Source organism: Onychostoma macrolepis, chromosome 16 (assembly GCF_012432095.1).
Source record: "Onychostoma macrolepis isolate SWU-2019 chromosome 16, ASM1243209v1, whole genome shotgun sequence".
Taxonomy (NCBI): domain Eukaryota; kingdom Metazoa; phylum Chordata; class Actinopteri; order Cypriniformes; family Cyprinidae; genus Onychostoma; species Onychostoma macrolepis.
In genome coordinates this window covers 34,715,108-34,742,242 of record NC_081170.1, presented here as the reverse complement: position 1 = coordinate 34,742,242, position 27,135 = coordinate 34,715,108, and the positions used below count along the sequence as shown (strand labels likewise).

Sequence of the window (27,135 nt, the reverse complement as noted above, 5' to 3'; positions counted from 1 at the left end):
GTTGTGTATACTGAGCTGCGGTGGACACATTTGTAAATGTTGCGTAAATTGTGCGAGCTGTCTCTTTAATACCGCGTGGTTTATATACATGTTGCTGCTGATTGGGCTGACATTTTTGACACACCCACCAAACAAGAGAAAACATATCTCAAACGTGGTTCATCCGTAGCAAAACGTTGCGCACCGGTTTGAGCTTGAACGTGCCCCCGATGACAGAGATAACTTGCATAAATAATGATAATAGATTTCCGGGAAAACAAAACATTTCAAAGGGTTTAGTACCTTAATACAAAATCACATACACATATCATTCTAACCAATCCAGTACTGGAATTACCTCAGGAAGATTAAATGGTATTCATTAAAAAAAAAATAATAATAATAAAAAAAAAATAATAATAAAAAATTAATAATATATATATATATATATATATATATATATATATATATATATATATATATATATATATATATATATTGACTATAATTTAGATATAGTCAGAATAAATACGTTAACTGTATATTGTTGTGTAATTAAGTTGTACTTTATATTATCGATTCCATCTCTGCATACTTTATTGGATAATTTATTGTCATTTAGTCATTGCTTAAAAATAATATTAACAGAACAATAACAAAATAAAAATCATAGAAAATCATAAAAACAGGAAAAATAACAACATTTAATAATAATAATAATAAATAATAAATACTGTGCCCTCTAGGTTCGTTTCTTCCAGTAATGCTGGCTGTGGACGGAGAGTGGCGCGGCTGATCCGCGTGGAGGCTCTGGTTTCCTCCTCTGACGCGCTTCTGCTGCTTACTGAAAGATTACGGGCGCCATCTTGGATCAGGGGAGGTTTTTAAACTGGAAAAAGTCAAAGAGCTGGAAAACAGAAAACAACTACAAAACAACGGCAAACCCGTCCTTTCGGACCGGCGGCGAAAATGACACTCGGTTCGAAGTCATGACATCTGTTTTAAAGTACTTTTTGGAGACTCGGACGGAGTAAAACATCAACAAACAGTGGAGCAGGGAGATTTCTCTCGTCAGCTGGGAAAGTTGTTTTGTATGTGTTAGCTCGTTCGCGAACACCTTTATCTGTCAGATATGACATCGGCCAATGCAGGTATCGTATAAAAACCGAATGTTTTCCTCTTAAATGTCTGATTTGTGTTGATATCGCTCATTATAAGCGGTTGTGCTGGTTAGCTTGAGCAGCTGTTAGCTCAACTGTTGTGATATAGCCTATAACAGAAGCTCACTGAGTGAAAACTGGACAAACATTTGCCGTTTGCTGTGAAAAGGGGTTTGTTTTTATTAGCAGAGAGCATTGGGAGCTGTGACGGTCTGATCTGACACTTGTGGCAGTGTGTGCTTCAGCTGTCATTCACACACAGGCCCAAAACAACACTCACATGTCATCACACTCACATTTGTGACCCTTGGACCACAAAACCAGTCATAAGGGTTAATTTTTGGAAATTGTGATGTCTGCATCATCTGAAAACTGCATAAATAAGCTTCCCATTGATGTATGGTTTGTTAGGATCGGACAATATTTGGCTGAGATACAACTATTTGAAAATCTGGAATCTGAGGGAGCAAAAAAATCTAAATATTGAGAAAATCTTCTTTAAAGTTGTTCAGATGAAGTTCTTAGCAGTGCATATTACTAATCAAAAATTAAGTTTTGTTGTATTTGGTAGCAAATGGACAAAATATCTTCATGGAACATGATCTTTATTTAATATCCTAATGATTTTTGGCACAAAAGAAGAATCAATCATTTTGACCCATACAATGTATTGATTGATGTATTCTCTGTGTCTATCTCACTCGTCTCAAATGTATTGTCATGTTTTGTGGTGTACAGTGTAATGTATGTTGATTTTTACACAGGATTCAAGCAGGTTTATAATACACTTATTTTGAAATAAGCTTGTGTAAAATAATAAGAGATGCATACAGGCCATCACTTACTGTAAAGATATTCAAACTAAGCTGTCATCGTGGGTTATATATTACGACCTTTTGGATTTAATATCAGTGATTGACCGTATTTCTAAAGCTTTTACTACAACATTTGAAAACTATTCATAAGTATCCATTCTCCACTGTATATTGGTGGCACTTTCCACAAATAGAGCCAGAAACTCTAAATATGGAATTAATTTTAAAGTATATTTTTGATATGAAATTAAATTGATCAAATCTTAACAAGTTAATTAAACAAATCACAATAAGTAACATGTTTTGCATGTAAAACTAAGTGTTTTGTTCCAAAACCACTTTACGGGAACTCATATTCTTTATAGCATCTTATTGTTTGTGTGTCTTTTGTTTCAGACATGTAGTTAAATAAACCAAATGTCACCAAATGGGACCTACTTAGCTTGGGACCAAATGCTGGTTTATAATTATTAATCATTTTATATTGAAGATATTTGTGACCCTGGAGCACAAAACCAGTCTTAAGTCGCTGGGGTATATTTGTAGCAATAGCCAAAAATACACTCTATGGGTCAAAATTATCCATTTTTATTTTATGCCAAAAATCATTAGGATATTAAATTAAAGATCATGTTCCATGAAGATATTTTGTGCATTTGCTACCAAATACATCAAAACTTAATTTTTGATTAGTAATATGCATTGCTAAGAACTTCATTTGGACAACTTTAAAGGCGATTTTCTCAATATTTTGATTTTATTGCACCCTCAGATTCCAGATTTTCAAATAGTTGTATCTCAGACAAATATTGTCCGATCATGACAAACCATACATCAATGGAAAGATTATTTATTCAGATTCAATGTGATGTATAAATCTCAATTTCGAAAAATTGACACTTAAGACTGGTTTTGTGGTCCAGGGTCACATTTAAGCTTGATGAATGCAGTCAGCATTACAGTGTGCATAAAATTTACTGGATATCACAAATTCAAGGAATTATTATTTTGACTTAATTATTCTTATTTTACTATGTGAGACAAGAATGCGGGACACAGCTAATTATATATTTTTATTATTATTATGACTCGGTTTATTATTATGAATTTCAAATTACAGGAAATTTCATAAGAAGAGTATTTATTCGAAATAGATTTTTTTTTTCTTGTGACATTATAAATGTCTTTAAATTGTAAATGTTTAAAAGTGATAATATGTTATTCCAGACAATATTTACTGAATATTTTAAGAGCAGAAGGTTCAAAAGAGCAGTGTTTATTTGAAATGGATATCAATTAAATGCTGTGTTTGGGTATGTATATATATATATATATATATATATATATGTATCGCATAAAAACATGGGATTTTATGCCACTGCGAAGTGATGGGACACCTAATCGCACCCTAACCATTGAAAGTAGATTTTGAAACGGTCAGGTTGTCAGGCTAGCCGATATATCGGTCTGTCATTTTTTGGTTCGATAAGGGACACGTAAACAATATTACTGGTGATGATTTGAGATCATCTAAAGCATTATAGTGCAAAACTACACTATGCATTTCTTTAGCCTATTTTTATATACATAAATATTCTGTGTAGGTATTAGTCCTGAGTGTTTGATTGTGTGTGTGTGTGTTTCAGATATGCCTGAGGTGCCGTCTCTGGCCATGGCCACGGCAGCTGGATCTCATGCTAACAGTGCCGCCGTTGTGCCAAAGGCCAACAACAAACGACAAGCCACGTAAGTCTGACTGAGCCGTCTACACCCCAGATAGAAAAGCACTAATCATTATTAAAGCACTTCTGGCAGTGTTCAGTTGATCTCAGTTGTCAAAACCTGGTTCTGTCCTCATTTTCTCATTGCTGTTTTCTGTGGAGCTCAGAAGGAAATCTTTTGGGAAATGTGCAAATTGATTTTTCTATAAAGTGGAATTACACGGGCGGTGGTTTAGAAGACAGTACATATTAAGTAATATCATAAATTTGACCGCTTTGTTGAACTGAATAATGACACTAACTTCTGCGAAATCTACACATTGAGCTGAATTGAATCAACTCTGAACTGACTTGAGCAGAATAATGGCACTATTGTCTCCTGTGGAGCTGCTTTACGGCTCAACTTGAGTTTGTTTCATAAGTGAAGCATTTTGCAACATTAACACTGTTATTTTCCTGTTTATTATTATGAAGCTGCTTTGAAGCCATCTGTGTTTTATGAAGTGCTAAAAATAAATGACTGAGGCTTACAAGCTCCAAAAAGGACAAAAGCACCATCAATACTTGTGCACTTTGTACCTGAGTGCATGACTTAGAAATAATACGAATTTGATGACACTTTATCAAGCTTCGTGTCGTTTTTGGAGCTTGACACTGTCTGTTCCTGTTTGAACCTTTCTCCTGATGTCTCCTTTTGGGTTGCACAGAAGAATGAAAGTCACAGGGGTTTGTATGATGAGGTGGTGAACCGTCCCTTGATGTATACACCATGCGTGACCAGAGAGCTGAACGTGGTTTTGCTAACAGTAGCTTTCCAGAGGCAAATTCACAGGAATGACACTCTAGTTTTGGCTAACAATAGTGTGCTTGTTTATTGAGTGTCTGTGGTTGATTTGATTCGCTCTGCTTGTTCTGTCTCTCGAGTGGGTGGAGACTTGCGGGAATGTTTGACTGTCGTCTGTGCAGTTGTGCAATATTACTGACTAATGTGAATTTCCCTGGTTTCCAGCTCGGACTACGAGGACGACGAGGGAAGCAAATTGTTCAGGTTAGTCATGATGTCTGACTCAAGGGTTCGACCCTGTGCCGAGCTGCCTGTCTTATGACTGTGTCCAACAACACATGTTTCTTTTTGTTTTGGCTTCTCAGGTGTGATGATGATGGAGGCGGATCGAATGACAAGGAGAGATTTGCCAGGTATTGATTGATGGTACAAATACGATCATCTGATCTTCTGTGAGTTGACTGGCATGTGTTGCTGTCATTGTGGTATGCATAGTGAGGTTTCCAAACACTCTTCCCGTCCACCATTCTTTGGATGAACAGACCCAAACTCATGCATTTGATTCAGCCAACATTGCTTTATCAGCCAATGCTTTTTGCATTTATTTTAAACAATATCTCTGTCTTCCCTTATTATTTAATCGGACTGCCAAAGAAAATTTTACACAAAATTGAATGCTCAAAAAACGCACTGTGACTTTTTATTTCCAAGATGATTACTGTATGCCACTCCCTGAATTAAGCATGAAATATAATGAGTTCATGTGAGGAAAAAAAAAGTAGCTTACTGCTGTTTGACACATTCAAGGCAAGACTCTACAGGAGAAACTGTTTTTTTATGCACTGATCAGTTTTGAGAGCTATGTTGGTTTTTATAACATGACTTAATTCAGACTAGTGGAACATACAAAAATATACATTTAAGTGTTTATTTTATTACACTTTATCCTTTTGCATTTGATTTCAATTGCAGTGTGTATCTTTAAAGGCTGTGAGGTTTTCTCCACTTCAGCAGCACTCAAAAGTTTGGGATCAGTAAGATTTTTTGTTTTTTAAAGAACTTTCTTCTGCTCGTCAAGGCTGTATCTATTTGATCAAAAATACAGAAAATAAAAAGTTATTTTGTGAAATATTATTGCAATTTAAAATAACAGTTTTCTATTTTAATTTACTTTAAAATGTAATTTATTTCTGTGATGCGCAGCTGTATTTTCAGCATCATTACTCCAGTCTTCAGTGTCACATGATCTTCAGAAATCATTCTAATATGCTGATTTATAATCAATGTTGGAAACTGTTTATATTTTTTTTTTTATATATGTATATTTATATTACATTTTTTGTTCCAAAAAACAATATTAAGCAGCACAACAGTTTCAACGCTCATAATAAATCAGCATATTAGAATGATTTCTGAAGATCATGTGACACTGAAGACTGGAGTAATGATGCTGAGAATACAGCGCTGCGTCACAGAACTAAATTACATTTTAAAGTATATTAAAATAGGAAACCAATATTAGAAATTTGCAATAAGATTTCACAATATTACAGTTTTTTTGATCAAATAAATATAGCCTTGATGAGCAGAAGAGACTTCTTTAAAAAACATTAAAAATCTTACTGATCCCAAACATTTGAGCGGCAGTGAATGTTTTATGGCTGTTAACAGTATTTATGGAGAGAAATCCAATTTTTTCCAAGAATTTTGAACCTGGCTTCAAAATTTAAGCAAATTATTGCACATTTAATTTGATACGTTGTGCTTAAAATGCAAAACATTTTCCCCTGGTTTCTTAAGCCTAGTCCCAGACTAAAATGTAAGTCTGAGCTGTTTCAACTGAAAGAAACTTGCACTGACTGATCTTTAAATATACCAGTGCCTTTGTTTTGTCTCGAGATGCGCACAGTAATGTTTTTTAGTTAGGCTTGCTTATAAAAATTACTCAAATGGCCTAATTGAACTATGGCCTAATCCTGGCTTAGTCTAAGCCCTGTCTGTGAAACCGGGTCTGAATGTACTGTGAGTAATCAGTGATTTTTGCCTTGAATGATGATTTTTATCCTGTTCACATGTAGTGTCTTGCTTTAAGTCCCTGATATATTTCAAGCAAAATCGAAGAACAAACAGGTTCATTTTGAACAAAATCTGGGAAAACCTTCTTGGAAAACTTTGTACCAGCTGTTTGCATGTTTGAACTTTGAACAGACAGAAAAGAACTGCTGTACATATTATTGATTGAAAATAGTACTCAGTATACACTGTGTAGTGTGCAGTAATACTGGTGTTTCATTCAGAAAGCAGCCAGGAGTCTGTCATTGTCTTACACTTTATTTCAGGTGTTTCTTTTGAGCATTTCTTCTGTCCCTCTCTTCTTTTCTCAGGCCGTTTGAAGAGGCTTTTTCTTTCAGCTCTCATGAGATCGTTCATACACATTTGTTTTGTCATGGAGAGATGAGTGTTGTCTCATTTGACGAGCACATTGATGCAGTCTTTATTTGCTTATTCATCCATCTCTCTGTCTCTCTTTCTCCTCTCCCGTTTTCTCGTCGTTGCTTTCTCTCGACCTTTTCTCTGTTCCTGCTCTCTTCTCTCCACGATTGCATGCGCCGCCCATCTCTCATGACCTCCTGACCGCAGGGAGAATCACAGCGAGATCGAGCGCAGGCGGAGGAATAAGATGACCGCTTACATCACGGAGCTGTCAGACATGGTGCCCACCTGCAGTGCTCTGGCGCGCAAACCAGACAAGCTCACCATCCTGCGCATGGCCGTGTCGCACATGAAGTCGTTTAGAGGAAGCGGCAGCAGCAGCAGCAGCACCGATGGAGCATATAAACCCTCCTTTCTCACAGACCAGGTCAGATATGGACTGCATTGATTATAGAAATGTATTTATTCCTCATTGCACATAAACCAGGACCCAGATTCATAAATCGTTGTCTGGAGTAAAATTCTTCTTAGCTACTGTTATCTTCCTATTTTCTTACTTAAAGGGAAAGTTCCCCAAAAAATAAAAATTCTCTGATTATTTACTGACTCTCAAGTTGTTCCAAACATGTTGTTTTGAACGGTGCTGGTAACAGTTGTCGGTCCCAATTGACTTCCATTGTATAGAAAAAAAATACCTTGGAAGTCAATTGGGACCAGAAACTGTTTGGTTACCAACATTCTTTAAAAGCATCTTCCTCTTTTATGTTCAGTAAATGTTTACAGAATTTTTTTCATTTTTTGGCAAGCTGTCCCTCTAAGAAAATAAGAAGAAAAGTTAAAGATATTTTGTATTCCCAAAAATACTTTGTAAGAAGGTCATCTTTCTAAAAATTTTTGCAAATAATTTCCTAAAGTCAAACTTGTCTTAAATCCTCAAAGGTAAGCTGTTTAATTAGTTAAATGTTTTTTTTTTCGTTTTGTTTTTTATAAATATTAAGCAAATATTAATATTTTTTTTTTATATTTTCTTTTTTCACAATTTATAAATGTTTATTTGCTTTAGTTTATTAGTTATTTTAGTACTCTGACAAAATGGGAAATGTTGTCTAAGCAAACTAGCTGTCATAAAATAAGCTTTTTCAGTAACATTTATTTTAAGTTTTTGTTTAAGTTTGAGTTAACCATAATAACCCTGGTAAATGAAAATAGTGTGCATGATTATTATGATGATTATTACCTTTGGCATCTTTGTGGTGTTTATCACTGAATTTATAAGCAAGTTTTTGCCAAAAATTGCCATACAATCATATACCACCAAAGCCTGTTATTTTCTTCTTGACATCTTCAATAATTGAAAATCTGGGAATTGAACTTAAAGCTGCAGTCCGTAACTTTTTTTTGGTTAAAATTATATCCAAAATAAATTTAAATTTAAGCAAGTACATAACCAGCCAGAGTTCAAAACTATCTCCTTACCTTAGCCTGATTCACAATGGTAAGCTTATAATAATGCATGCCACCAATTCAAGCATGCCGCCATATCATTACGTCACATCTGTAAACATAAAGAAGTTGTCCCGGCAAAATCGTATTCTTTTCTGACAACAGCTGGAATAATTAATCACTATTAGTAGCGTGATTTAGGGCCCGTTTTACTAATAGCTTGCACCAGCGCAATCCGTCTTTTGGCATTAAAATAGTACTGTCAGGTTTTACTAAAGATGCAGTGACGAATTAGCGCTGAAAAGGCGTGGACACAGTTATTTTTGCACCTGACCTCATTGAATATGTATTTGTAGGAGTTTCCCTTTCAGACGCAAAAGTTATGGGAGTAGAATATTCAAATGAATCACGCAATGCGTTTTACTATCGTTTGCACTCGTCAAATTACTGGCATGTTGTTTTTAATTTGCTTCAGAAACGACTTGGAACCATCAACTAGGAGTCACGCAATACCAGCTCGCTCAAAACTTCTAGCAAACCTTCATTTTTTTGGCCTCTGGTTCTTTTCCATGTACTGTGGCTTCTTTTCTTTCTTTATTATTTATTTGTGACTACGCTAATTTGCGCTGCGCTTGGTATATTGCGTTGGTCGATATATAAATGAGATGTTGTGTTTGTGTTCTTTAATTTACACATTGTTAGTAAATCACCCGCATAAATTTCCCCTCCCATCTGCGCTGTTTCGGAATTGCGCTCTCGTGCTAATTTGCCCCGTTTAGTAAAACTGGCCCTTATTGTAGTGTTTTTTTCCTCAGTTGGTCAGAACAAAAGTGGCAGACTTGTTACTTACTTGTTCAGATGACAATATCTGGTGAAAATTCTTATTTGGGTCATACTTCCAAGACGTAGCTAGAATCTGTGATTCTGAAGTACAGTGAATATTCACACCGGTGCGGTGACTGATAGCCACACATTCACCTCAAAACATTAGATTCATCCGCGCTGGTGCACAGCCCACGCAAAGAAAATAATTCCGCAAATAACTGCAATTGCAGGTTTCAAAAAGATATGGCAACAAAGAGGCAAAACTTACTTACTGTAGCTTTAAGAAATTTCTTTCTTAAAGGGGTCATCGGATGCAAAACTCACTTTTACATGTTGTTTGAACATAAATGTGTGTTGGCAGTGTGTGTACATAACCACCCTTTAATGATAAAAATCCACCTAGTGGTTTTTTAAATCCCCCCCAAATAATAACCCCTTTCTCCAATCAAGCCGTTCTCAGATTCTTGGCTGTGTGACGTCACACAGATCCAGGCCGCTCCCGCAATAGTTGATTGACACTAGCGTTTTACCTTGGACCCGCCCTGAGTGAGCTGTAAACAGTGCGCCATTGTTTCGACACCAGAGCAGATGTAGACAAGAATGGCTCCTAAGCGATTGAGGTGTTTTGTTGTTGGATGTATTAAGGAACATAGCAGTCGTCATTTACTTCCGACATCTGAGCCGCTTAAGACGCAATGGATTACGTTTGTTTTTGAAGGGAATGCGCCCCGATCTACCTAAATGTGTTTATGTTCGCGCAAATCATTTGTGATCCAACTTCAAGTGAGTATAAGGTGTTTTTTTTTTTTTTTTGAATGAATCTTTGCAAATCGCCTTTCTTAATAATGTGCTCGTTAGCAAGTTTCACGGCTAAAGTAAACAGTCTCATGAGTACTGCTCCTCACTCCGTACTGCTCGTAGTTGTTTTACACTACCATTGAGAAATTTAAACCAAGGTATGTTATAGACTTCTCATTAAGACCCTAAAGAATCATATCAACTTGTGGAAAATGGGCATCCGATGACCCCTTTAAGAATATATTTGTGAATTTGAAGCAGAAGAGCTGAAATACCAGAACTGAATCATATTCATGATTTAATTCAGTTAACGCTTTCATTTAAAAAATTGTCTTAAACATCATCTCAAAATATGTTCTTATCTCTCTCTCTGTCTCTGTAGGAGCTGAAGCACCTGATTCTGGAGGCTGCTGATGGGTTTCTGTTCGTAGTGTCGTGTGAAACCGGCCGTGTGGTTTATGTGTCGGACTCTGTCACACCGGTTCTGAACCAGGCTCAGTCGGATTGGCTCGGATCATCACTGTACGACCAGCTCCATCCAGACGACACAGAGAAACTCAGAGAACAGCTCTCAACCAGTGAGAACAACAACGCCGGTGAGAAACGGCTCTCATCGCTGTCATCCTGCGTGCTGACAGTCTTTTTCTGTTTAACTCATCTTCGTCTTTTCTGACTGCAGGTCGGATGTTGGACATGAAAACAGGCACGGTGAAGAAAGAGGGTGGGCAGGCCTCTGTGAGGATGAGTATGGGTGCACGCCGCTCCTTCATCTGCAGGATGAGGTGAGGAACAGAACGAATCGTGCTTCACGTGTCTTTATGCTGTGAAATCTTTACTGATTTTTATAAATAAATGTAAGAGTAAGTTTGATATTGTTAGTAATACATACTGGACTGAAGCAGCTAGGCTTTACTTGATTCTCCATCAATCATTTTCTAGAAAAATCAGTGCATCTCAAATCTGATCATCAGGATCTTTTGAGGAGCGTTTGTTTCCAGAAGCTTTACTTTCACTGTTCCTCAGCGGAGGAATGATCTTCACAAGCCTCCAAAACATCTCGCATCTTCTGAGGAGCGTTTATTTCTTCCTCTCAATCAGCATTGCATTCCATTATATGTTTGGATCATTTAAATCATATCAATAAGATATATTATATGAGATATATAGTAACCACTGAGATATATATATATCTTTTATGTCAGTATCTGTTGTACTGTTATAAAGATCTCATTGATTTACATTACAAGCATCAGAATTTCATCTTACTTTTTGACCACGTAAATATCAGCATCTGCACCAGATTGCATATTTTTGATCTGTTTGGGTCCTTGAATAAAACTGAGCTTTTTTTCTTTCATATTCTCACTATATCAGCCTATATGAGCCATGATAGCATGATGTGTCAAATAAGATTCTCAACAAAAAACAGATAACACTCAGATGTTTGTCTAAAGATTCAATAAACTGTTCCAGCTTAAAAAATTATTATTTTTTTTTTTTTCAAAAACTGGTTAAAATTAAAAAAGGAATATCCTGTTTGCATACACGCACAAAAAATGTTTTTCAGAAAAAGTATTACAAGTCTTCAATTATGTTCTCAATATAAACTATGTTGTGAAATATATCACATGCTACATTATGTGGATTGTAATGTCTGTGTCCAGATGTGGAGCGTGTCCTGTAGAGCCGGTGTCCATGAACAGACTCAACTTCCTGAGAAGCAGAAACAGGTAAGACAGCTCTCTCTCTGTATAAACATATCTCAGTCTTTAAACAGACGCGTATGAAGACCATCTCTCCTCCTGCAGGAATGGACTGGGTCCTCCAAAGGAGGGCGAGCCGCAGTATGTGGTCGTGCACTGCACAGGCTTCATTAAATCCTGGCCTCCTGCAGGTAACACCATCCACAGCACAATACAGAGGAAGTGCCTATTGTTCCCAGAGAGCTGAGCTGAAATCCCCGCTGTCCAGTCAGAACACAACTGAGACTCGTACTGTCCCTTTTTCTTCTCTCTCAGGAGTGACTCTTTCTGAAGAGGAGGCCGATAATAATCAGGGAAATCATTTCTGTCTAGTCGCCATTGGAAGGCTGCAGGTACTTTTCCCCTTCCATTTTATTTCACTTTCCAGGGAATTAGATTTGAGTCACATTAAAAGGAATAGTTTGCACAGTTCTGTCATCATTTGCTCATGTTATCTCATATCTTTCTAAAAGGGCAAGTTCAAGCTGGTTTTTCCATCAATATTTTCACTATATATCATACTATAAGCCTTAAAAGCCTTACAGATCAAATATGATACTCAACAAAAAACACAAAACGCTCAGGTTTTTTTCCCTTTTTTTCTTTAAAGGGTTCAGTAAACTGTTCCAGTTTTCAAAAATACATTTTGAATTTTGTGTCATTCCAAACCTGTATGGCTTGTGTTCATCTTTGAAACACAATTGAAGATATTTTTAATGAAACATGAGAGATTTCTGTCTCTCCATTGAAAGTCCATTCCACCAAAATTTGACAATTTGAAAAATTCATGAAGAGATTGTAAAAGTAATCCATATTAATCAAGCTGTATGATCCAAGTCTTCTGAAGAGACATGATTGCTTTATATGGTAAATAGATTGGATTTACATTTACATATAATTGACATTTACTTAGAATTGACTTTTATTTACATATAAACGTTGATCAGCGCACATTGACAGAGCTCATCAAATATGGTAGAAGATAGCTCACATGTGCTTGTTTGTCACGTGAGAACCAATGAGGTTTGTTCTTGTGTGTATAAATCAGTTCTGTTTATCATATAAAGTGATTGTGTCTCCTTGGAAAGCCTGGACTAAACCTCTCAATCCATATGGATCACTTTACATTGTTTTTATGAACTTTATGACTCATACCAGTTTTGGTTGTGTAGACTTTTATGGGGGAAGAGAAATCTCTCATGTGAGTTTCAGAAATGAACAGCAGTCATACAGGAGTGGAACAGCATGTTTCGAATGAGTAGTTGATGACAGAATTTTAGTTTTTGGGTGAACTGTCTCTTTAAGATCCTCTGTTGTCATGCAGGTCACATGTTGCCCGAGCGACACAAACGTAAATAACATCAGTGTTCCAGTGGAATTTATTTCCCGCCACAGCTGTCAGGGTCTCTACACCTTTGTGGATCACCGCTGTCAGGCGACGATCGGCTACCAGCCTCAGGTAGGCCTCAAACACCCGAGTCAGGCTGGATCTCAGGCTAAAGGAGGTCATTTCTGAAGAGCAGGATGTTAAGTTGGCTCTGCATTAGTTGATTATAGCTGATGAGCTCCACTGTCTTGCATAGTGACAGTGGTGTATAAAGTACCTGAAAGCCATACTTAAGTAAAAGTACAGATATCTTACCAGAAAATGACTTTGGTAAAAGTTGAAGTCACCGAATAAAAATAAATAGAATTTTACTTGAGTAATTAAAGTATGTGATATTTATTGTACTTAAGTACGAAAAGTATTTTTTTAATCTTAAATGTACTTAAGTATTGAAAGTAAAAGTACAAGTAAATGCAAAATGGAAAAGAAGCAAATAAATATAATTTTGTATTTTTGGGTATGAATAAGAAGCACTTCATCCAGTACTGTCTTTCATTCCATCATAAGAAAACATTTCTGGAATCTGCATCTGAAATAGCATTTAGATGTATTTACACAGTTTAATGTATCTCAGAGGGGACATGGATGCATTTAAACTGCAGTTACAGATGCATAAATAGGCCTAATGTTTTGTTTTTAACATAAAACGTTGAATACTGATATTTTAAATAATTTAATGCATGAAAAAAATAGTCTAAATGTGAAATAAAAACCGCCAGTAGGTGGCAGCAAGTGACTGTTAATGAGTGAGTCATTGAGATTAAACCAATTCATTCAAACGACTGATTCATTCAGGAACAAAGCGTTTGACTGTGTTAATGAGTGAATCACTGAATCATTTTCATTAACCGATTCTTTCAAATAGCTGATTCATTCAGTAAGTAAACACCGTCCATTGCTCAGAGACGCAAAACTGTGCTGTGATGTTTGTTTGGAACTATTTTAGTTGGCAAAATTGAGCAAAAACAAGCAATATTATGTCTAAAATGTAAGTTGCTTATTGCTTTACTGATCTTGTATAAAATGATTATTAAATGTGTTGTCATGCTGATATCTGCAGAAAAACGGTACTCTTTATGTGATCTAGATTGTTAACTATATTAAATTATATAAATATAAAAACACACACAAGAAATTTTGCCGTCTACAATTTAGAATGCCTTGAATTTTAATAAATCAACGTGCACGCACTCTGTGTGTGATTTGGTGATATAGCCTACTTGTTAATGTCAGATCGCACATCATTACAACAACACTCACCATATTATCGTAGAAGATATACTGTATATTGCACACCCCAGACTCATCTTGAGTGGAAAATGAATAATTTGCGGTTGTGTGAGTACTTGTTTGCACATGAGCAAAGGTGTTTATATATATATATATATATATATATATATATATGTCTATCCCTATTATAGATCAGTGTAAAAAAACGCGACTTTAGTTTCAGAAAAAGTTCATCACTGTTACAAGATTTATAGGTTATAGGATAACGAGTGGTAACTTACATTATTACAGGAAAACATCTTGTGATTACAGTACTGATTCGCTTCAATGGAGCAGCTCTAATGTGCTATTAATTTAAAGATGAAATACCATAGAGCTAAAAAATGAACAGTGTAACAAAAGCTTGTAAAATACATTTTAATGGGCATAATTTAGTGAGAATATAACTGAAGGAAATATCTATTTGCTAAATTAACGGAGCCAACTAACATTATACATATTCTTTTGGTTTCTGTACCCAGTGTTTTTAAAAAATTCCACATGCAATGAAAATACAGGTATCGGTACTCAGTATCAGCCAGTTCTGGAAAAAGTGGTATCGGTGCATCGCTATTTGTAGTGCTCTTAACATGCAGTAATTACAGTAAGTTTTGATGTAAAACTAAATCTGATCATTCAAAGTCTATCAATTTTATTACAAAATACAAACAATAAATGTGGTTTCAATGCTGTTTAATGTGAGATCACTGTAGCTTCAGTTCAAGTAGCACGTGAACCGATCATCTATTCCTCTTTACTGCTAATTATAGCACAAAATAAACATGATTGAACATCAGAAGGTGTTGAAATAAACAATAACTTACTGAAATGAAGGATCATTTTGATAAATACATGCACTGTATCATTCTATTTTACTTAACCTTTAATGTATGTTTAATAGTGCTGTCAATCGATTAAAAAAAGTTCAACTAATTAATCGCAATTTTTTTCTGAAATTAATCGCGATTAATCCCACCTAACATTAAAGTTTTTAAATATACTTTTATATTGCAATAATTTCACATTCAATCTTCAAATGAATGTACAAACAACATATTTTTAATATTTGTTTAATGGCATCTTTTTTTATGACTGGAGGCCAGTATCACTGATACCATTAATACTGATTTCCATATTAAAAAAAAAAAGAATTCCCATAATATTTAACCATTGACTATAGCCATTAAACATTACATTATGATTAAGAGCTATCAATTTTAAAATTTATAAGACTTTAAAAATAACTTCTAATTTAAGTGAACTTAAAACAATCTTCACATAAACCCATTATTATAAATGTTATATTTAGCTAGGCTACCTGTGCCCCTCAGCAGAAATATACAGAAATTGAATAAAGTTATCAAACACTAAATTCTAAACTAAATACAGATAAATACTTACAGCTATATAAAAGTTACTGATTTCCTCCTTTTTTTATTTTTATTCTTGATGAACAGACATCACAGCAGCTGGTTATTAGGTTGATTTGGCTGCTATTTCTTTAAGAGCTGTCGCTGCTGAACGTGACGCGGATCTGACACACATCATATTTTCTCTCAACTCTCATCACCTCTACTAATGAACTGACGAGTTGAATCGGGTGTGTTAGATGAGGGAGACAGTGCTGGACTGCTCCAGGACAGTTTTGAAAACCATTTCAGAGACATGTTCTTAATGTAACTCAGATATAACATATTACATGCATGCACAGTTTTAAGGCAGCTTTAATCGCCTTTTTGGTAACTTCATGCCTTAACTGACCACGACGTTGCATGCACGTGGTTTATTTCGCGCTTTGATTAGAATTGACATAGGCTATAGCGCGCACCGGTTTTCATGCTTGTTTGACTCGCGCCTGCCGCTAAAGTGAAGCTGGAACTGTTTCTGTCTGAAACGTCTCCGGATTGATGTGATCGTAAAGATTCACTTCTTGTGAAGAAAAAACAGACAGAAACAGCAGTTTTGAGTGGGGTGGCCAACCCAAAGCTCCGCCCCTGAGTTAACGGCATTAAATAATTAACGCGTTAAACTGAAAAAATTAATCGCCTGCGTTAACGTGCTAATTTTGACAGCACTAATGTTTAAATAAATCATGAGATCATGAAAAAAAAGGTTTTTATTACAGTCACCGTTTAAATGTTTATATGACAATTTTATATGATTAAATTGTGCAATTTAAACCTTTACACACAACTCAGTTTTATTTGAGTACTGATTAAATAAATTTGATTAGTTAATTGATCATTAAAAAAAACTTTCATTTTTCAACTTTCAATTTCATTTTTCTCAGCTAAATTAAAATGTTACTTTTATTCATTTGGGTGCATCACTAGTCTTGCAGTGTTTTCCATCTTTTGTGTTGTTGTTGTGTGACACAGGAGTTACTGGGGAAGAACGTTCTGGAGTTTGCACATCCAGAAGACCAGGGCTTACTGCGAGACAGCCTTCAGCAGGTGTGTGTGTTGCTTTAAGTGACACCGTTACCAAAGTTATTGTAAGAAAAATGTATTTCATATAATTTTATGTAGCGTCCATGACTAGAAATAGTCCTTTGGGGGCTTTTTGCCTTTATAAAAGGACAGCAATAACAATATAACACCAATGTTTAATACATATTTAAATGTATCAATCATCGCAATATGGTGGTTGCCAGGTAAATTGACACATTAACATATAATAGGCTATATGATCATGCAGTGGCGGACTGGCCATCTGGAGCAACAGGAATTTTCCAGGTGGGCCGCTGTACAATGTACTGGCCTTTTCGAATTTCTCAGATTTTAATGCCATTTACATTATTTGCCACATTAACGTGGCTGTTTTCAGCAGACATAAGATAACAGTGAATGTTTGTATATCGTTTTTTTCCCCCGTAATTTCACGTGTCTTAAGAAAATGTCAAAAAACTCAAACTTCTCAAACTTACTCTAGGACATTGTAAATCTGAAGACTTTTGCTTTCAAGTGCCGTGATTAGGAAAGTTCTATTTTTCTATTAAAGAGATTTTAATGTAAATGTTTTAATGGTTTAATGTTTAAATGTAATTTATTTCTGTGATCAAAGCAGTATTTTCAGCATCATTACTCCAGTCTTCAGTGTCACACGATCCTTCAGAAATCATTCTAATATGCTGATTTGCTACTTAATTATTTTCAATTATTAATTGTGCTCAGTTATTCATAATGGTTGTTATTATTATTATTATCAATAGTGAAAACTGTTTTTGTTTCTTAATATTTTTGTGGAAACTGACACAAAACTTAACTTTTTCAGGATTATTTGTTGAATACAAAGTTAAAGAACAGCATTTTTTATATATAAATAATTTGTAGTAAGTATAGCTTTACTGTCACTTCAGTCAATTTAATGCAACCTTGTTGAATAAAAGTATAATTATTTATTTATTTATTTGATTAAATCTTACTCCGGACTGAATGTTGATGTATCACATTTTCCACAAAAATATAAAGCAGCACAACTGTTTTCATCATTGATAATCAGAAATGTTTCTTGAGCAGCAAATCAGCATATTATAATGATTTCTGAAGATCATGTGACACTGAAGACTGGAGTAATGATGCTGAAAATACAGCTTTGATCACAGAAGTAAATAATTTTTTACTATATATTTGCATAGAAAACAGTTATTCTAAATTGTTACATATATATATATATAGATATAGATATAGATATAGATATAGATATAGATATAGATATATATATATAGATATATATAGATATAGATATAGATATAGATATAGATATAGATATATATATATATATAGATATATAATTTTTCACTATATAGTTTATTATACAGTTCATTATTTTTCATCATCATAAAATTCTTCTTCATAAAAATACCTCTTGTCAAGCAATTGAAAGGCACAATAAAAACAGTCCACATTCTGCACTTCATTCCAAGTCTTCTAGAGCAGAGCATTGTTATATGGACTGATATTATGGTAGGCATTTAACTTAAGTGATATTAAACTGTCCCTATATGTAAAAGAGACAAATTGCCATATATACCAGGAAAGACAAATTATAATGTAAAGAAGTATGACGGTCATTCATTAATGTTAATGATAATTTTTTACATTTATTTCTGTATTGTGTTGTATTTGTATGTTAGTAAGTGGTGCTCTAATGAGTTGGTGGGTTTATGGTGTGGTGGGCTGCTGCATGTGTTCATTTGATCAGAATGTAGATCTGGGCCTCTTGTTTTCATAATAGTGTGATGGATTAATGACCTTTGACCCCTGATGCAGGTGGTTAAACTGCGAGGTCAGGTGCTTTCGGTGATGTTCCGTTCCGCTCTAAATCCGGCGAGTGGATCTGGATGAGAACCAGCTCGTTCACCTTCCAGAACCCTTTCTCTGAGGAGATCGAGTACATCATCTGCACCAACGCCAATGTCAAGTTAGTATCATCACAAGATCACATACTGACTTCACAGCAAAAGGAGTTTGCTTTGATATTTTGTTAATGCAATTTTTTAAGGGATAGTTCACCCAAAAATGAAAATTCTGTCATTAATTACTCACCCTCGTGTCGTTCCAAAGAGAGAGTATTGGAGAGTATCACTTATGTAAACAACGCATGCTGTTCTGTGTCAGCAGCATACGCTGTTTACCTTCTGATCAAAGAGTACAGAACAGCATACGTTGTTTACTCTCAAAAATAGCACTATAGGGTGACGCGGAGGAGACGAATTGTTGCATGTTGTCACATGGATTATTTTAACGATCTCCTTGCTACGTTTCTGAGTCTTGATCGTGTTACACCGTGTCTACACTGGACGCGACAGCTAAAGTCTGTCTACACTGAATGCAACAAAGCGACTGTTGAAAATCATTTGAAATTGAAAGCGGCAGCAGTTTACTGTCAGGGCTTTGCTGCGCCGCGCCGCTTCCAGTGTAGACTGCATCACTGATTATAATGAGTTCTATTGTACTTTCTCGCGCCGCGCTGCTCGAGTCCGGTGTAGACACGGTGTTAGAATCCTTGCAGTCTATGGAGGGTCAGAGAGCTCTCGGATTTCATCAAAAATATCTTATTTTGTGTTCTGGAGATGAACGAAGGTCTTACAGGTTTGGAACGACACGAGGGTGAGTAATTAATGACACAATTTTCACTTTTGGGTGAACTATCCCTTTAATGCTGCTTACATTGCAACTTCAGTATTGAAAGACTTTTTGGGGCCACTGTTTAATACACTCAGATTGTTCAGGCCTCATGTTATTCAGTGTTGTTTAATCTAGTATGACGTTATGCAGTGTATCATATGCATTTATGATCAAAGGTTAATTCCTGTGGAGGTAATCAAATGTAATTCAGTTTGTTTGACGGCGTGTGTGTGTGTCACGAAAATGTGTGGGACTTCACCCCAATATATTAATAAAAACAGTAAATTATATAGAAAAGAAGAAGAATATATAAAGGAGCTGATGATGATTGTTTTATGTATGGTGACATTGTGAAATGTGACATTTCATGACAATTTATCATATCTAACTCCTCGCTGATTCTCTTTAGTGTAATGCAGATTTCATTTCCATTTAGGTCACTAAGATGTTTTACTTTTTTTTTGAAAGAAGTCTCTTCTGCTCATCATGGTTGCATTTATTTTATAAAAAAAATACAGTAATAGCAGTAAAAATGTGAAATATTATAATTCAAAATAGCTGTTTTCTGTGTGAATCTCTGTTAAACTGTAATTTATTTCTGTGATGCACAGCTGTATTTTCAGCATCATTACTGCAGTCTTCAGTGTCACATGATCTTCAGAAATCATTCTAATATGCTGATTTGCTGCTCAAGAAACATTTCTGATTATTATCAATGTTGAAAACAGTTGTGCTGACAGATCTTTTTGTGGAAACCGTGACACATTTTATTTTTCAGCATTTTTTAATAAATAGAAAGTTCAAAAGAACAGCATTTATTTGAAATGGAAATCTTTTGGAACATTATAATTGTCTTTATTGTCACTTTTGATCAATTTAATGCATCCTTGATGAATAAAGAATTAATTTATTTAAAAAACAAAAAGGTTACTGATTCCAAACTTTTGTTTGTGTAAAGTCATTGCATCACAGTAATGTGAATCATCACTGAGAATTACATAAAAACTTAAAATAAACATCTGGACACATTATGATCTTGAGACTTAAAGTAAAATGTGCTGAATTGTCCAATTCAAAATATCCAAATGCCCCCCAAAATTGGCTTTTTTTTTTTTTTTGCAAACATAATACATTTGTTTCTCTTTGATTTTTGGGGTAGGTTTAGAGTTTTAAACCGTGTGTGTCTGAGAGAGTGAGCGTGTTAATTCAGCTCCGCTCTGTTTAATCTGACCGCTTTCTCTCCACCAATCCCTCCGGTTTGTGTGACAGTAGAGGGCCGAATCAGGACTCCCTGTCCCCCCTCTCTTCCCCGGGGGTTTCACTGCCCCCTTCACTGGGGCAGAGCAGTCCTAACTGCCCCTCCACCCCCAGCCCAGGGCAGGTCACAGCCAGGTGAGAGCAGACCAATGGCGCACTGGCTCTTTCTTTCTCCTCTGCTCTGTCTCTCTCGGGTGAGCCTCTTTCCGTCCCGCCTGCTGCTGTCGGTCGGTCGGTGGTGGGTTAACAGCATGCTCTCTTCCCGTAGGTAGCTGTACTGTCCGTGATAAGCTGAGATAGCTGTAGGTTGGCGGTGGCGGGTCTGACAGTCATGCCTGTAGGATCTCACTCACATCAGTGTCGTTTGCTCTTCTGCAGGCAGATGCAGCAGCAGCAGGCCGAGTTAGACGGAGGGATGGGACGAGACGCCACGTTTGAAACCAATCATGTCACTCTCCCTCAGGTAAACACACCTGAAGTCACACACTTCCTCTCTATACCAGTAGCGTCAATGTCAAATTTATTTATATAGCACTACAACACATGTTGGCCAATGTGCTTTACATCATCTAAGAGTGTAAATTCACCCTTAGATGTATTGTCCCGAATATAAGACGACCCTGATTATAAGACGACCCCCCTTTTTCCAGATGTTTTTTTTCTCTCTCTCTGTAAAACATTTTTTCTTAAATTATTTTCAAACTGCATATTTTTCCTATTTTAATTTTTGTTTTGAAAGTATGGTAAATACTGGTAAAATGTACCAACAATGACATTGAAAATATACACTTTTTGATATACCATTGAAATAACAGGTAGCCCATCTGAATTATATAACATTTAAGCTATCCATCTCAATTTTCAATTTTATTAACAGTAGAAGTGAAATCTTATTGTAGTCTTCAAATCTGGGTACTGTCTTATGTTTTAAAATCACTTACAGAGGAAGTTTGTTCCCATCAGGCTAACATGACAGTCACGACATATTTCATGGCACACTCGTTTTATGCGTTTTTGGCGTCACCTATTGTTGTGGGTGTATTACTGACATGCCAAAGTCTAGACACTGAATATAAGACGACCGCGTTTTTTCAGATGTATTTCCAAGAAAAAAACATGGTCTTATATTCGGGTCAATACGGTAATAATAACATGGCTTAACAAATAAAATTGGTCAAAAAAGAGCGAGGGGTTAACTGATTACAAAACATTAATTTGTGATGTGTAGTGTTTCTGTTGGCTCGCTTTAATAACAAAACTAATTTTTCCCATGAAGTTTCTTCAGCAAAAATGAGCTCTTGAGATTTGCTAACCTGTTCACAAGTTTAAATGAGTAACAACAACATAATGACTGACTGTCTCCATCTGTGTTTGTCTCAGGTTCCGGTGCAGACTGTGAGTGTAGTCAGTCCTGATCACAGTAAGACTCCCTATTATTATTATTATTACGTTTTTTTTTTCATATCAGATTTTGATATTTATCACAATATTTATTAATAGAATTAATGGGGAAGGAGTGTTTATTAGACATTCAGAATGAATTTAAACACATTTGTTTACTAGTAAACTTCACATAGTAAGGTACCTTCTTATTTAGTGCCACTTGAATTAGATTTTATTTGATTTTTTTTTTTTTTGTGAGTTCTGTTAATACAAATAATACAATTGTTTAATGCAAATTATTACAATTTATCTATTTATTATTATTTAATGAAATAAAACATTACAAATGTAATCATTTTTAAAATACAATGAAATGAAAATTTTAAATAGATACAATTAATAATTTACAGCAAATGGCATTTTAATTTTTTTTTATTACATTTGTATTTTTTGTCAAATAAGGTACTACACAGAACTTTTATAAACTGTATAAATTAGAGCATGGAAAAAATATCCTGGTTGTATTGTATTTTTATTATAATAATAATAATAATGTATGTTATGTATAAAATAGTGTTTTTTACACTGTTATTGTTATTAATATTACGATTATTCAGAAGTACATTTTGCTGTACAGTAGAACTATATTTCAGTCATACAGACGTTTTAATTTTGGCAGTTTGTTGTAAAGACCTTTAAATTTCAGTTTGTATTTGACAATAGCTTTTCTCATTTAAAACTGAAATGTGTGTGAAGTGCTTGAGTGTGTGTAGTAGATGAAACTCTGCTGCTGATTCATGCAGACCCAAACACACACTAGATCATCGGATAAATGTCAAAAATTACTCAAGTTTATTGTTGATATCATTGATTTCTCTCTCAGACTCTAAGGCCGTGTCCTCCAGCGGACAGCAGGTTTACCCTCCAGCAGCGTCTTTCCCCAGCTCTGCACGCCCCAGCGAGCCCTTCAGGTGCCTCACACACACCTTATGTTTATCCCATAGTATCAAAAGTTTACATATACCTTTTCAGAATCTGCAAAATGTTAATTACTTTATAAAAATAATAGGGATCATACATTATTTGTGATTGATTATTGTTTATTTAGTACTGACCTGAGTAAGATATTTAACATAAAAGATGTTTACATGTAGTCCACAAGAGAAAATAATAGTTGAATTTATAAAAATGACCCCGTTCTAAAGTTTACACCCCCCTCGATTCTTAATACTGTGTCGCTAAAACATCATAATGCAAATAAGTCCTTACTTTGGTTATTGGAAACAATCACATTATTTGTGCATATGTAAACATAGTCATTGATGGAAAGGGTTCAAATACACAAAAATGCTGCAAAACTAAAGAATTTGTGGAAGCTGGGGGATTTTTCTGAAGAACAGCAGACAGTTTAACTGTTCAGGACAAACAAGAGACTCATGAACAACTATCACGAAACAAACAAACACAGCTGTGGATCATTCAGGTAACAACACGGTATTAAGAATCAAGGGGATGTAAACTTTTGAACAGGGTCATTTTTATAAATTCAACTTATTTTCTCTTGTGGACTATATCTACACATATTTTTTATGTGAAATATCTTTTTCAGGTCAGTACTAAATAAACAATAACATGCATTTTGTATGGTCCCTCTTATTTTGGTAAAGTAATTAACATTTTGTAGATTCTGCGAGGTGTATGTAAACTTTTGACTTCAGCTGTATGTTGTTTGGCGTGACCTCACTTGCGGTTGTCGTCTGGTCTCAGGTCAGCTGGAATGGCTCAGCAGATGGTTCCTCACTCAGCGGGTCAGATGCTGGCACAGATGTCCCGTCAGAACACACCGTCTGGAGTCAGCGGCAGCAACAACGGCTCCATTCAGGCCCAGACGGGTCCCACAGCGCCTCCTGGAGTCTGGTCTGCCGCACAACCGCCGTTCAACACACAGGTAGACATTTAAAGTAATGTTTACACCTGGCCAACAGTCAGACACAGAAGGCAAAATATTTAGTCATTATTTATGATTATCACATAATATCTGGTCTGTAAGGCTGATGACACACTGGGCAACTTTGGGCAATGTTGCCATCAATAGGCAACAAGGTGAGACACAGGGCCCACGACCCATCTAAAATATCCAGATAGAAATTTGTTACCCATTCTCAATGGGAAAGTGCCCAAGCAACATTGCTCTAAAACAATATTACTGTTTTTACTGTATTTTTGATCAAGTAAATGCAGCCTTGCTGAGCATGAAAAACGTCTTCAAAAATCATAACTTTTTGTATTGTGTATAACTGATTATTTTTTTTGTAAGCACTCTCTTTGTCCAGCAGATGGCAAGTCAAATTGGAAAGAGTCAGTCTCCTCAGTTTAACATGGGCGGTTTTGGCTCCGCCCCTACATCCTCCACTTCCTCTTCCTTTGGCCAGATGGGCGGGGCTTCTGCTTCAATGGCCAACGCATCAAATTACCAACAAATGAACAGTCACAACAACCCTTCAGCTAATGGATTCGGTAAATATTTTACAGAATGTTTTTAATAGTGAACAGTTTTTCCTGTTCCAGGCTCAGATTTGCTCTTGCTCTTTGGTTCAGGTGATATTAATCAGATGGGAGCGCAGTTCAGCTCCAGGCCAGCAGAGAGCGTGTCAGGGTGGCAGCAGTGGCCAAATCAGACACACACACAAGGCACTGCAGACACACAGCCTCAAAACAGCCAGCCAGAGATGTTTCAGGTGTGTGGAGCCAACAAAACCAATCATGTTTGTCTTTGAAAGGAATGGTTCACCCAAAATGAACATTTGCTAAAAATGTGCTCATGCTCAGGCCATCCAAGATCAGGGTGAGTTTGTTTCTTCTTCATCAGTTTTGGAGAAATGCGTCATTGCAATGGATGCTCTGCAGTGAATGGGTGCCGTCAGAACGAGAGTCCAAACAGCTGATAAAAACATCACAATAATCCACACCACTCCAGTCCATCAGTTAACATCTGGAGAAGACAAAAGCTGAAACTAATCCAGCATTAAGACGTTTTAAACTAAAATCCGAGGCCATAATCCATAATAACACTTCCTCCAGTGAAAAAGATCAACAACAGGAGATGGGCTTTTACACTGGAGGAAGTGTTATGGATTTTGAATTATATTTTAGCGGAAAGCAACAGTTTGAAGATAAAAACGTCTTAATGCTGGATTAGTTTCAGCTTTTGTCTTCTCCAGATGTTAACTGATGGACTGGAGTGGTGTGGATTATTGTGATGTTTTTATCAGACTCTCGTTCTGACGGCACCCATTCACTGCAGAGCATCCATTGCTGAGACACTGATGCAGAGACACATTTCTACAAACCTGATGAAGACAAACTCATCCTGGAAGGACTGAGAGCGAGCACGTTTTCTGCTAATTTTGGTTTTAGGTGAACTACTCCTTTAAAGGAGTATAAATGCTGTCATGATGTGCATATGATTGTTGTTCTGCATGGTTTATTCTTTTAACATCCCTCTCTCTTTCTCTTCTTCAGGATGTGATCTCCATGTTGAATCAAACCGGCAGCTTCAGCAATGATGATTTCGCCGAGATGCCCATGTTTCCTCCTTTCCCCGAGTGATCCCGCTTCCAGTCACTTCCTTCACTCCCCGTTGCTCTCTCACGCGCCATTTCTTACTCTTTTAACCAAATCGATGGCAGAACTGAGGCACAGAGGCGTCTGAAAAAGAGTGAAACTGATGCATTGCGAGAATGGAAGTTATAAGCCATAATGTGAGGATACAGAGTAGCGCGCGCACAGACAGACAGACAGACAGACAGGCAGGCGTCGTTCAAATGTGTTCACTTTAAAATCACGCACAATTGCACACTTCGAGCACAAGCAGTCTCACACTGTCTGCCGTACACACACATGCTTTGATTTATGAGATGGCCACACACACACACACAAGGCAGTCTGCTCTGTCTGTCTCTGACTGTGATTGTGTACCGATTGCACTGCTTTTGACCCCAATGATGAAATGTGTGAGAATTGAGTTCTTGAGTTTGGCCTCTGTGAATGTGTCAGTCGGGTTTATTGCTGTCTGTAACGCAGAAGCTGCAGCATGTTTCTTTTTTTTCTTGCTTTGAAGTCTTCACAATTGGAGAATCTACTCCATTGAATCTATTTGAATTGGCTGAACAGGATGTTGAATTTGAAAGACAGGAAGATGAATTCCAAATTTAGCATTTTAGACAAACATTGATTCTTGTTTCTGATGTAATTCATACTTCAAATGTTTTGAAATTTCATTCCATTTGAAATGTTAGTAACACTTTATTTTACAGTGTCCTTGTTACACATCACATGTACTTACTGTAGTATATTATGCATAATAACATGCAGTTAACCCTAAAAAGACCCTAACATTAACCCTATATTAATACCAATTATTATTATTACGCAGTACTTCGATGTAATTACACTGTAAGGACTGCTTAAAATGAAGTGTAACCTTGCTTCCTCGATCTGTTCTGCATCCTGTGTGCTACCTCAGTTCAAATTCAGATGTTTAATGGCCTGGCTTGGGTTCATGTCGGTGCAGTAACACAGACGCTGATGCAGTAAAACTCCTCCGATGCTTTTCTCTGATCGTGTGCCGGCGATGAGCTTTCACTCAGGCTTGTTTTTGTGAACGCAATGAAAAAGATTCAAATCGAGCAATAACGAGCAGGATCTGTGTCCTTCAAAGCCATTTTTGTTGCTATCCTAATTATTATCATAATGTCTTGTTTTAATATAAAAAGAAGAAACCTTTAATGCTTCATCTGGGCTGTCCGTGTTTGCGTGCCGGGCTTCATCTCTTCATGTGTTATTCTGAATTAGTCTTGTACAGAGAATATTCCAGATCTTCTATTGGCGGGGTTGATTATTGTTAATTTTCTTTAGATTTGAAAGCTTTTTAATTAAATGTATGATGTTTGCTTCTGAATGTGGGTGTGTCTGTGTCTTTTTTCAGTACTTTTGTGCATTAAATCGAGT

At 36.0% G+C, this 27,135-nt stretch overlaps 1 protein-coding gene across 1 annotated transcript; it reads left to right on the top strand.

The window, feature by feature from the left end:
* The first annotated feature begins 748 nt into the window (after positions 1–748).
* On the top strand, positions 749–27,085 carry arnt (aryl hydrocarbon receptor nuclear translocator). The gene is given in 22 exon segments (XM_058746684.1): positions 749–1,130; positions 3,601–3,700; positions 4,685–4,723; positions 4,825–4,872; positions 7,100–7,319; positions 10,341–10,554; positions 10,638–10,740; positions 11,623–11,688; positions 11,767–11,852; positions 11,977–12,053; positions 13,025–13,159; positions 16,735–16,809; positions 18,628–18,664; positions 18,667–18,778; positions 20,755–20,877; positions 21,121–21,205; positions 22,123–22,162; positions 23,009–23,096; positions 23,893–24,073; positions 24,462–24,642; positions 24,724–24,863; positions 25,648–27,085. Coding segments are annotated over 22 exon segments (2,256 nt in total). The 5' UTR covers positions 749–1,111; the 3' UTR covers positions 25,735–27,085.
* The last annotated feature ends 50 nt before the right edge of the window (positions 27,086–27,135 follow it).